Raw genomic sequence first — 12,470 nt, 5'->3', positions numbered from 1 at the left:
AGGGCTGAATCCCAACTAGAAAAACACAAAACTCAGATTCATTTAAATATAACGTTCTTACATTTTAGCAGATGCTCTTAACCAGACTGACTTAAAGGAGCAATTAGGGTTAAGTACCTTGCTCACGGGCACAGACAGATTTTTCACATAGTCGGCTTGGGGATTCAAACCAGCGAACTTTCGGTTATTGGCCCAACACTATTAACCACTAGGCTAACTACCGCAGTTCTTAATCTACGGACCCCCAATCCCGGATCCGGGATCATTCTCATCAGAAACGCTGACTAGAATAGCCTAGCCTAGCACCACAGGGATATAATATAATATAATTTCATGAAATCACAAGTCCAATACAGCAAATGAAAGATAAACATCTTGTGAATCCAGCCAACATGTCCGATTTTTTAAAATGTTTTACAGCGAAAACACAACATATATTTATGTTAGCGCACCACAATATTCAAAAACACACCGCCATTTTTTCACAGAAAAGATAGCTTTCACAAAACCCACAAATAGAGATAAAATTAATCACTAACCTTTGAACTTCATCAGATGACAGTCATATGACATCATGTTATACAATACATTTATGTTTTGTTCGATTATGTGCATATTTATAGCCAGAAATCGTGGTTTTACATTGGCGCCATGTTCAGAAATGGCTCCAAAATAGCAAAAGTAATTACAGATAGCCACGTGAAATACAGAAATACTCATCATAAAACTTTGATGAAAAATACATGTTGTACATATAATTAAAGATAAACATCTTGTGAATCCAGCCAACATGTCCGATTTTTAAAATGTTTTACAGCGAAAACACAACATATATTTATGTTAGCTCACCACAATATCCAAAAACACACCGCCATTTTTTCACAGAAAAGATAGCTTTCACAAAACCCACAAATAGAGATAAAATTAATCACTAACCTTTGAACAACTTCATCAGATGACAGTCATATGACATCATGTTATACAATACATTTATGTTTTGTTCGATTATGTGCATATTTATAGCCAGAAATCGTGGTTTTACATTGGCGCCATGTTCAGAAATGGCTCCAAAACAGCCAGAATAATTACAGAGAGCAACGTCATCTAACAGAAAAACTCATCATAAACTTTGATGAAAAATACATGTTGTACATATAATTAAAGATACACTGGTTCTTAATGCAACCGCTGTGTTAGATAAAAAAAAATAACTTTAGTAAAAAGCACAGCATGCAATAATCTGAGACAGCTCTCAGCCATTCTCCGCCATGTTGGAGTCAACAGAGTCAACAGAAATACGAAATAACATCATAAATATTCCCTTACCTTTGATGAACTTTCATCAGAATGCAGTGCCAGGAATCCTAGTTCCACAATAAATCGTTGTTTTGTTTTATAATGTCCATTACTTCTGTCGAATTAGCAACTTTGGCTAGCATGTGTAGCTCACGTGTCCAAAGAACTTTACGCTAATGAACGAAAACTTCACAAAGTTATATTACAAATCGAATAAACTGGTCAAACTCAGTTGAGAATCAATCTTCAGGATGTTTTTCTCATATATATCCAATAACGTCCCAGACGGAGCATTTCTTCATGTCTATCTAACGCAGTGCAGACAAAGACATGACATTCCCAATGTGCGCGGGCAAGTACTGGCAATCTGCCTGACCTGTCACTCCAAAGGCTCTCATTCGGTCCCACATCAGGCTAGACGCTTCATTCCACGTTCTACTGCCTGTTGACATCTAGTGGAAGGCGTATGAAGTGCATACAGATCCATAAATATAAGGCAATTGAATAGGCGATGCCTTTCACAGCAACCCATTTCAGAATTTTCACTTCCTGTTTGGAAGTTTGCCTGCCATATGAGTTCTGTTTTACTCACAGATATAATTCAAACATTTTTTGAAACTTCAGAGTGTTTTCTATCCAATAGTAATAATAATATGCATATCATATGATCTAGGACAGAGTACGAGGCCGTTTAATTTGGGCATCAATTCATCCAAAAGTGAAAATTTCGCCCCCTATCCCTAAGAAGTTTTAAACTGCAGTTAGCGTTCAAACACAAGGAAGTGTGGGTGTTTATGGCCTTGTGTGCAGAATGAGATATTTAACTATTTGTGTGTGTAGAGTGAGATACACTACATGACCAAAAGTATGTGGCCACCTACTTGTCGAACATCTCATTCCAAAATCATGGGCATTAACATGGGAGTTGGTCCCCCCTTTGCTGCTATAACAGCCTCCACTCTTCTGGGAAGGCTTTCCACTAGATGTTGGAACATTGCTGCAGGGACTTGCTTCCATTCAGCATCAAGAGCATTAGTGAGGAGTGGCACTGGTGTTGGGCGATTAGCAGTCGGCGTTCCAATTCATCCCAAAGGTGTTTAATGGGGTTAAAGGTCAGGGATCTGTGCAAGCCAGTCAAGATCTTCCACACCGATTTGCGACAAACCATTTCTGTATGGACCTCGCTTTGAGCATGGGGGCATTGTCATGCTGAAACTGGAAAGGGACTTCCCCAAACTGTTGCCACAAAGTTGGAGGCACAGAATCATATAGAATGTCATTGTATGCTGTAGCGTTAAGATTTCCCTTCACTGGAAGTAACGGGCCAAAACCGAACCATGAAAAACAGCCCCAGACCATTATTCCTCTTCCACCAAACTTTACAGTTGGCACTATGGATTTGGGCAGGTAGCGTTCTCCTGGCATTCGCCAAACCCAGATTCGTCGAACTGCCTGATGGTGAAGCGTTTCACTCCAGAGAATGCGTTTCCACTGCTCCAGAGTCCAATGGCGGTGAGCTTTACACCACTCCAGCTGACGCTTGGCATGGTGATCTTAGTCTTGTGCAGTGGAAATGCTGGAAACCTGTTTTGAGGCCAACATTTTTAGCAAAAACAAATACATTAAAAAAATATAATTGGGGGGGCATGTTACTAATAAAGCCATATACAAACACGGTGTCTGTTTTGTTTTCTTGAGTAAGGCAACTCCAAAATGCAGGTGTTTCAGCCTAGCTCAGTGTTCTGTCACTCATGTGGACACTATGTCACCGCCAAGTCTAATGTTAATGCAACCTTTATTTAACCAGGTGGGCCAGTTGAGAATAAGTTCTCATTTACAACTGCAACCTGGCCAAGATAAAGCAAAGCAGTGCGACAAATACAACAACACAGAGTTACACATAAACAAATGTACAGTCAATAACACAATAGAAAAATATATGTGCAGTGTGTGCAAATGTAGAAGAGTAGGGAGGTAAGCCAATAAATAGGCTATGGAAGCGAAATAATTACAACTTAGCATTAACACTGGAGTGATAGATGTGCAGATGATGATGTGCAAGTAAAGATACTGGGGTGCAAAAGAGCAAGACGATAAGTAACAATATTGGGATGAGGTAGTTGGGTGTGCTATTTACAGATTGGCTGTGTACAGGTACAGTGATCGGTAAGCTGCTCTGACTGCTGATGCTTAAAGTTAGAGAGGGAGATTTAAGTCTCCAGCTTCAGTGATTTTTATAATTAGTTCCAGTCATTGGCAGCAGAGAACTGGAAGGAAAGGCAGCCAAAGTAAGTGTTGGCTTTGGGGGTGACCAGTGAAATATACCTGCTGGAGCGCGTGCTACGGGTGAGTGTTGCTATGGTGACCAGTGAGCTGAGATAAGGCGGAACTGTAAATCTGGCCTCTTTCTACAGCTACAACCTGAAGATCAATGACGTCATCACAATTCGACCTTGTTTTTTCCCCCAGAGTTCCCAGTTGTTTTGAAAGCACCATAAATCCAGAGAATGACAGACTTTGATGACAAAATTTGCCCACGAAGGACCGCCGCGCCACCTTCCTGTTCAAGTGAGCACAGCACAACAAGGTGAGTCCAAAAATGTATTGTATGCTCCTGCATAAATGATGTAATATGCCAGGGAGATATGTATACTGTAGCTAAGAAAGTAATACTAAGTGTATGTTGTGCAGTAAGATGTTAGTAGCCCATGTGCCGCACCCTAATAATTTGGTCCATATACCCCTCTTAATTTTGCCTACTGTTCTGACTTGGTGTACATGTAGCCTTTAACCTGTTTTAGAGAAATGTAATCATTGAATATTGTAAGAGCTTTCATTGTCTGCTTATATGCCCCCTTTATTTATCCTATGGTTCTTCTGACTTGGTATACAGGGAGAACACTATAAGAACGGCCCATGTTCTGAATTCTGGCACTGTACATTCAATAGTGCTAAACAAATAGTTATATTGACTACGTCCGTCCTACTGTAGCTCGCTCAATGTCTTAATCGAAATTACAGATTGCCGTCACCTTATACCATAGTTTGTACATCTCAACTGTCAGTAGACACCACATTTGGTTTAGCAAGTCAGCCATATCAGCTATGTTTTTTTAAAAGGCAGTAACTGAGGCTGAATAAACAGTTTTTCGCTGCCAGACAAGGCTCCGCTGATAGCCAGGTGTAGCAGCGGTAAGACATTGGGACTGCTGTTGGGACAGCTTTATGTAGGCCCTAACAGTTTGTGGGCACCGTCTGTCACCGTTATAGTGCAATTAATGTATTGTTTAGTGTTGTGTAGTGGCTTTGCTGGCATGCATCCCACTTGTATTTATTTTCCCCCATCAAGATTTACATGCTAAAATCACTACTGGTCTTGTGTGCGGCTGCTCGGTCATAGAAACCCATTTCATGAAGCTCCGGATGAACAGTTCTTGTGCTGACCTTGCTTCCAGGGGCAGTTTGGAACTCGGTAGTGAGTGTTGCAACCGAGGACAGACAGTTTGTATGAGGACAGACAGTTTGTATGCACTACAGCACTCGGTGGTCCCATTCTGTGAGCTTGTGTGGCCTATCACTTCACATCTGAGCCGTTGTTGCTCTTAGACATTTCCACTTCACAATAACAGCACTTACAGTTGACCGGGGCAGCTCTAGCAGGGCAGAAATTTGACAAACTGACTTGTTGGAAAGGTGGCATCCTATGACACTGCCATGTTGAAAGTCACTTAGCTCTTCAGTAAGGCCATTCTCCTGCCAATGTTTTTCTATGGAGATTCCATGGCTGTGTAGTCGATTTTGTACACCCGTCAGCAACGAGTGTGGCTGAAACAGCCACATCCACACATTTTAAGAGGTGTCCACATACTTCTGTATATATAGCGTATTTAACTCTTTATAGAGTGAAATATTTAACTCTTTCTGGGTGTAGAGATAGAGACCCAGCTGCACCTGATTTCAGTCAGAGCTGGGTGCAGGCAGAGTACAGGGTGAAAGACCTCTTTCATTCCACCCTCATAATCAGCACAAACACACTCTTTGACGCTCCGCTCTGCTTATAGACCAACTCATTCTCATTCCTATCCATCTCTACAGAATTTTGAGACGGGGGAATAAGGGGCCTGCTGTGTGTGTATATGAGTGTGTGTGGGTGGGTGTCGTCCCAAATACACAAGTCCGGCAGAACAAGACATGACTCACACTCACAAACACACTCAAAGAAATGCAAACGTGTACACGGAGAGTACAAATCATTTTTATTAAATCAAACTTAATTTCTCCTCTTTCTGGGTGACAACGTATCGCAAATATTTCTATACATAAAATACCTCAACAACCAAAAAGCACATGCATCCGATAGAATATAGATTTCTTTGTATTTATGTGACGAGAATAGAAAGAGGGAGATTAAATAATGATTGAAGATTGCACTGCGGTATTAAGTGGAGTGAGGCAGAGAAGAGCTGTCATAGACACCTGGATAAAGGCATGGCTGTGTCCCAATTGTCTTAACACATTTCCTTACTAACCACTGCTATGTAAGGATTCGATAGGTGAAAGCAATATTGTGAAACCGCTCAGCTGTTTTTGAAGGAAAGAAAACAAGGAAGCAATTTATGAGTATTGGGACCCAGCCACCATGTTTGGCACTGGCTTTGGGAGAAGCATTGGCTCGCTGATGTTTGGCTTCCATGGACGAGCAGTAGGCTCCCATTGCATAACCTCTAACATTCCCCATCGGAGTCTGTCCTTCCAGAAGGGAGAAAAGCAGAACTCCATGTTTTGGGAAAGATATGAATAGTAAAAAAAAAAAAATCAGGCAGGCAGGGGGGAATGAGCGAAGCATGCAGTTCTATTTTCTACAGAACGTCAACAAGGCACAGTGGCAGGAAAGGGTCGAGCTTCCTGTTAGAGATCGAGGAAGTGAGTGAAGGAAGGGGCGGGCACTGCCAGCAGTGTTCAGACCCACTCACAAGCAAGGGGCGTGGTGACACACTCTCTCTCATATCTGCTGGAACTTAACTGACAAGGCATAATGCAACATCTCTACTCTGAACTGTGAGTGCGTTTCAATCACTTAAAAAAAACAAACACAATTTCTGTTGAAATGCTGTGATTAAAAAATGCTGTGATAAGGTCCAAAAGATGACCAGGGGATAATAAAGAACCATGGAGCAAAAAACAACATCCAAAGGCGTGCTTGGTCAAGGGAGAGATCCATAACACATCCATCCAAACATTACCAGGGAACCAAGGTAGTGGAACTGAGGAAGTCATGACTAGCCCATGGATTCAGTCAAACAAGGAAATGCAAACAGTATCCTCTTTGCCAGGGGAAGAGAGCTGCTCTTTGACCTCTGCATTTTGAGTGAATCACTGAGGCAGTGAGGGCAATGCTTAACTGTGCAATATGTTCAATGAGGGCCTGAATGTTTGTCATGTTACCCTGACCTGAGACACAGGAAGAAGTCAGTGTTGTTTCCTGTGGGACTGGGCTGTTTGGTGTTGTATGTGGCACCCACTGTGCATCAGGCACTGCTGCAATCCACCCATCTAGGTTTCGACTGTCTACACCTCTTCCTAAACAGTTCCTAGACTGTTTAAAACAGATTACATTAGCATCATTAGCTAACGACTGCAGGAAATGAAATTGCACTGAGCGCAAAGGGAAAAAGCAACAGAGTGAGTAATAGAAAAAGAGAGATCTCTTGGGTGTTGAGCTGTTTCTTGCATTTTTAGTCTTAGGAGGCAGGTTTACATGGTGGTGAATTGACTGTGTGCTTGCTTCAGCTTCTCAGCAATCTGCCCAAACCAGGAATAAAGAGAAAAATCCCATTGAAAGCCATGTGCTGAATGCCTAAATAAAAACATTCATCAGATTGGAGCATTGTTGTATGTACAGATGCATCTATTCATAGCAGATCTTGTGACCAGGGTCGGAGACAATTGCATGTAAGCATGTGGAAATGACCCATTCATTAATATAATTTCAATGCTAGCAATACTCATTTGCTTTCGATCCACTGTCATTCAGGCAAAGAACTCATAGGTTTTCTATTTGAGAAGAATCTACTGACATTTTAGCTAAAACTGTGTTTCCTGGCTATGTGGGAATGTTTCTTTGTACAGGGTGGTCTGGATGACTGTTCTTACCGTCTCGTAGAACTTCACTTGCTCCTCCAGGTACAGCTGCATCACCCTGTTGTAGTCGTAGATACGGTTGCTATGGAAGTGGTTCATCTCAGCTGTGGGCGGGGAGAAAACAGGAAATCCACTGTCACGTGATGTAGTATAGATGATGGAACCATCTCTTTATACGCCACAGGCTTACAGTACCTTGTGCTAGCACATTTAACCACCGCTAACACATTTAGCATTAGCCCAGTAGCCTTACCTTGTAGTGCATATGACATGGTGCCAACACGTTTAGCCATGGTCACTTTGTCTTGAGGGGTGATCTTGCTAGCTGCCACCAGCCGGTCTCCCTCCTTCACCTTCTCTATGGCCGCCTAACAGTGAAAAGACAGAGCAGTCTTCAGCTTTACACAAAATCCTAGGGATTCAACTTTACAGCTATACTGGATTAAACATGGATCTACATTAATAGCAAATAGCTTGGTTAGGCTAGGTCCTAACCAAAATAAAATGCTTTTGTTCTTTTAGCAATGTTATTTTCATATGGTTGTTATTCTCTCGCTCTCTCTCCTCTGCCCTAGGCTCAGTATCATGTGAATACCAATCTCTCCCTCCCTCCTTCTCTCCCTCCTTCTCTCCCTCCTTCTCTCCCTCCCTCCCCTGTAGGAGCCTACCTTGTGTACTCCAATGGTGTCAGGGAAACATCCCAGAAGGCCTTTGTACTCATTGTTGTTCTCCATGAGGAAGTGCAGGTCTTTCCTGGGCTACAGGGAGAGAACATGGACAATTAGATATCAATCACACACACAGCCGCACAACCCAATATCCCCTGCAAACAGAGCAAAAGCCAATTCGCATAACACTTTTAGTACTGAGCCAGAAAAGCCAATGAACAAGATGAGTACAATAATACAACTGTGACATCATCAGAAAGAAATGTAATAGCAATGTCTCAAATTGCAAAAAACAGGAAAACACAAAAAACAATAGAAAAATGACCAAAAACAGAGATAAAGAACCATGGAGGGAAAACAACACCCACAAAGGCGTGCTTGGTCATGGAAGAGATCCATAACACATCCATCCATCCATCCATCTATATATATGGATGGATGGATGGATGGATGGATGGATGGATGGATGGATGGATGGATGGATGGATGGATGGATGGATGGATGGATGGATGGATGGATGGATGGATGGATGGATATATATATATATATATATATATATATATATATATATATATATATAGAGAGACAGCACTGTGTGAGTGCTAGTAACTACCCAGGACTGGAAGTACACAGCTAATGCTAATGATTGGTGGAGGTCAAAAAGAAGTCAAACAGAGTCTGGACCAAGGACAGAAACCTCTGGACTGGAGCAACACATGCTTACCAGAGGAGTCCTCCATGTGGACGCTGCTGCGACAACATCAAAAACAGGGTGGGGCTTTGATTTCAGTACAAACCACACTACACCATCATAGATAAGTAAGAGAACTGATATTCAAACATTATGTTCAACTGAACTATCAGAGGAACGTAGGGAACATATTTTGCTCTGGTTAGTGCTGGTGGCCTTAAATGAATGTCATGGAGTAATCATACAAGTCTTGACCTCTTCCCTTCAGATAACACACACCTCACACACAGGATGCTTAATGAAAGGGTCAAAAGAAGGTCAGAACTAGGATATAAAACAGACACTGTGAAGCCACAGGAAACGCACGCGGACATCCAGGAAGTGACATCAGACAGGAGCCGCTTGGGGCGATGAAGAGAAAAGAGAGACCAAAGGAACGGGAATAGAGCACAAGGCCTCTGGGGCTACAGGAAGTACACAGAGCAACAGGAAATTGCCCCCCCTCGCCCAAAGCTGCTCCTCAAAGTGTACATTCCCTCAAAGGCTTATTTTGGATTCCAAGGCCTCAACAACAACTGAGACCAAAAAAACAAGGCTACGTCTGATGTATAGCACACATTTCCTTTGAAATACTAATAAACTTATTTACAGCCCTTGAGCAACTACACTTTCAACAGGAGACTCTTCAGCAGCCTCTGAGTGGAATAATCTGTCTGTGTTAAAACTATTCCCACTCTGAGTAGCATTAAAAGGAAGGTGAAATCCTAGTTAATGGATAGTGTGCTTGTGTGAACAATCCCTCCTAGCCCAATGATGATGAACAAAAAGAGTTCCTTTGTGTATAGTGTGTTCTTATGACTAAGTAACCAAATTGACCTGCCAATTTAGATATATATTTTTTTATCCTGCCACATTATGCAAAACACTATCATGAAAGAGGACCACAATGGAAATAAGTCATAGACCTTTGTGCTTTTTTGTGTTCATCCTCGATGATTCTTAATCAATTCAATCATTTTGTATGCATATTGTTGGATTCTAGCTTGAAATATACTTATTCATTTTACTATACTAAAACGTATTGATACTTTACATGTACAAGGAATGTATATGTTGGGGTCAATGAAGGGTGGATAGGAATCTGGTGTATGGAAATTTATTGAGTGAGTGCAGAAAGTTCATATTCTGTTCCTAAGGAGGGAGGTAAAGGGCAACAGTGTAGTTAGTCTCTGTTAAGGCAGGCCAGCTGCGGAACTAGAGAGGAGTGTGGAATTCGGCTCGAGGTTAAGTCAACAGATGAAGTGAGAAGAAACCTCTGGGAGGGGGGCCAGAGGGGCCCACCACAACGACCCTCCTACTACAGTCCTATCTCACACACATACACACCCACCAAGGTTCTAGCATCAGGAAGGGCCATGGCTACACCAGTGAGAGAAACCAATTAAGTTCCTGCCTAGCGACAGAGATGTATTGGCTGTTTAGACATGTAAGTTGACCCTGCCTAGTAGGAGGTTATAAATATATGTGCTTGTGTAATCATGCTTTGTCTTTGCAGGTGTATGACCCAGTGGGTGAATAAACTTGGTTTGAGATTTTTCCTAGTCATCCGTTTGAGTTTTTACTCTGTTTGTTCAGAACCTAACAGTATCTTTTTTTTTTAAATGATCAAATAAAATAAAATGGAAATTCAATTCTGACACTGAAAATAACCACATATTCTGATAATTTATTTGAACCCAGAGGAGATACAGGGTTAAGAGAGAGAACTGCAGGTTATGACACGTCTGTACTGGTACTGTACCTGCTCAGCCACCATCTGAGCTATCTCCTCATAGGTCTTTCCTGCTGAAGTCATGGCATCGGTGAGGGTGGCCTCTCCTGCAGATACAAGAACCTGTTTTTTACATTACACGCAACAACACTTATATTGAACAATCTAAAACATACAGAGATCTATATATATCCCATTTAGTGGAGTAAATGTCTGTCCAAGCAGGCCTACCTTGGTATCCACTGCTGGTGAAGACAGACGAGAGGTTCTGGAAGGCCTTGCCAATCCTCTGGTACTCTTTGGGCAAAGCTGAGGACACACACAGATTCGGTCATGTGTTATAACTATGTAGCCTGCATAGCTGCTGTGTAGTGTTTATGTAGTGTATACATACGTCCTGTGCATCTCTTCCAGTGCTCCTGGCCCACTGTGAGTAGGTCCTTCACACCATCATCCATAGCTTTGGTGAAACGACTGAACTGATCACACTTCTGCTCCCTGTTACGCAATGGAAACAAATGAAGAAAAACACCCCATAACATTTCATATTATGTATGTCTGCTGCAGAGTGGTGTGATGTCACTCACACTTCGATGGGGTCCAGGTCGGGGGCTTCAGGCTCTATGGAGGAGAAGATCATCACTCCCACATCCTCGTCTTTCTCTGCTTTTCTCTTCCCTGTTTTCCAGTCCTGCAACAACACACAGTGCTCAGTAGCCAATCCTCAGTGTCACTACCAGTCCTGTACAGTCAGAGCTCCATGTCCAGTCTGATACTGCACCCCTCTGCTGTTCCTGGGGGAGGAAGATGAGGAAGACTCCTACTGTACCTTCTCGTCCTTGTAGGTCAGGAAGAGTTGGAAGACGTCGCTGTTGGAGACCACAGGGTGCCGACACATCCTGGTCATCCAGCCCTGCAACCTCTCCATCCTCATCTTGATAAACTCCTCCTCAAAACGCCCTGGCAGAGAGGGAGGGAGGGGGAAAGGGAGAGAGAGCAGATATAAGCGGTGTGCATTGAAAGGAGCACACCAGGCTCCCCATATACCTTCCTACATTAAGTGAACTCCTCTCCTATAGGATAGACAGAAGGTTTCTCAGTGGAGGAGAGAAGAGGAGAGGTTAGCAGGTCAGTCTCTCACCTGTGACCTGCTTGTCCGGTAGAGAGGGGATGGGGATGGCTGAACCAAACTTGTCCAGTAGCCTCTCATACAGCCAATCAAAGTGCTTGTATCGGTGATTGACAGGTCTGTTTGTGGTCTGCAAACCAATCACACAAAGTTAACATGCACTACAATGCCAATGGGTTGGCATAATATTGGCTTTCGGCAACTGCAGCTTTTCTCTGAGACAGCTCGTTATATCAGGCATTTGGACAATATATCTGTCCCTAGAAATGATAAAGCCAGAAACATGAATGACCATTCACATTGATACTAGTAGTGGTCCCACAGACACTTACGTTGGGTATGACATGGTACTCGATGTAGCTCTTCAGGCCGTACATCTTGGTGCCCTTCTTGGGGTCGGCTACGACACAGTCCAGCTGAGCCTCTGGATAGGACCACACTGGACCAACCTCCCCCATCTGAGACGGAGCAGAGACAACCCTACTAAATCCTACAAGATAAATCCTACAGCAATTTGAAGACTACAGTACAAAAGATTGCTAAACAACACAGCCAACCACACTCCATTCAATGTCCAGTACTGATGAAAGTCCTCCACCAACTCACATAGATGGTTATCTTCTCCTTTCCCTTGGGTGGTTGCTTGCAGAGGAGGAACAGCTCAGGACCAGACTTGGAGAACCCGGGGAACCTGCTCAAAGAGGAACAAACAGGGGTAAAGGTCAGGGGTTAAGTGTCAGGGGTTAGGTAGAAAGGGACACTTGACAGTCTGG

At 42.8% G+C, this 12,470-nt stretch overlaps 1 protein-coding gene across 2 annotated transcripts in view; it reads right to left on the bottom strand.

The window, feature by feature from the left end:
- Positions 1 to 5,529: 5,529 nt before the first annotated feature.
- The window catches only part of snx9b (sorting nexin 9b), a 29,740-nt gene continuing 22,799 nt past the window's right edge, over positions 5,530 to 12,470 (bottom strand). Inside the window, exons 7-18 of one of the 2 annotated variants that reach the window (XM_038962266.1) lie at positions 12,304 to 12,391; positions 12,030 to 12,155; positions 11,710 to 11,827; positions 11,398 to 11,528; positions 11,156 to 11,259; positions 10,963 to 11,066; positions 10,800 to 10,877; positions 10,599 to 10,675; positions 8,106 to 8,195; positions 7,691 to 7,805; positions 7,450 to 7,541; positions 5,530 to 7,098 (exon numbers count right to left, since the gene is read on the bottom strand). In XM_038962266.1, coding sequence (XP_038818194.1) covers positions 7,051 to 7,098; positions 7,450 to 7,541; positions 7,691 to 7,805; positions 8,106 to 8,195; positions 10,599 to 10,675; positions 10,800 to 10,877; positions 10,963 to 11,066; positions 11,156 to 11,259; positions 11,398 to 11,528; positions 11,710 to 11,827; positions 12,030 to 12,155; positions 12,304 to 12,391 — 1,171 coding nt within the window. In that variant the 3' untranslated portion in view covers positions 5,530 to 7,050. The remainder of the gene's footprint in view (positions 7,099 to 7,449; positions 7,542 to 7,690; positions 7,806 to 8,105; positions 8,196 to 10,598; positions 10,676 to 10,799; positions 10,878 to 10,962; positions 11,067 to 11,155; positions 11,260 to 11,397; positions 11,529 to 11,709; positions 11,828 to 12,029; positions 12,156 to 12,303; positions 12,392 to 12,470) is intronic. The other variant, XM_038962267.1, reaches the window with a different exon arrangement.

The sequence above is a fragment of the Salvelinus namaycush genome, chromosome 24 (assembly GCF_016432855.1).
Source record: "Salvelinus namaycush isolate Seneca chromosome 24, SaNama_1.0, whole genome shotgun sequence".
NCBI lineage: Eukaryota > Metazoa > Chordata > Actinopteri > Salmoniformes > Salmonidae > Salvelinus > Salvelinus namaycush.
The sequence above is the reverse complement of the archived record's forward strand: the minus strand, read 5'-3'. Positions and strand labels throughout refer to the sequence as shown.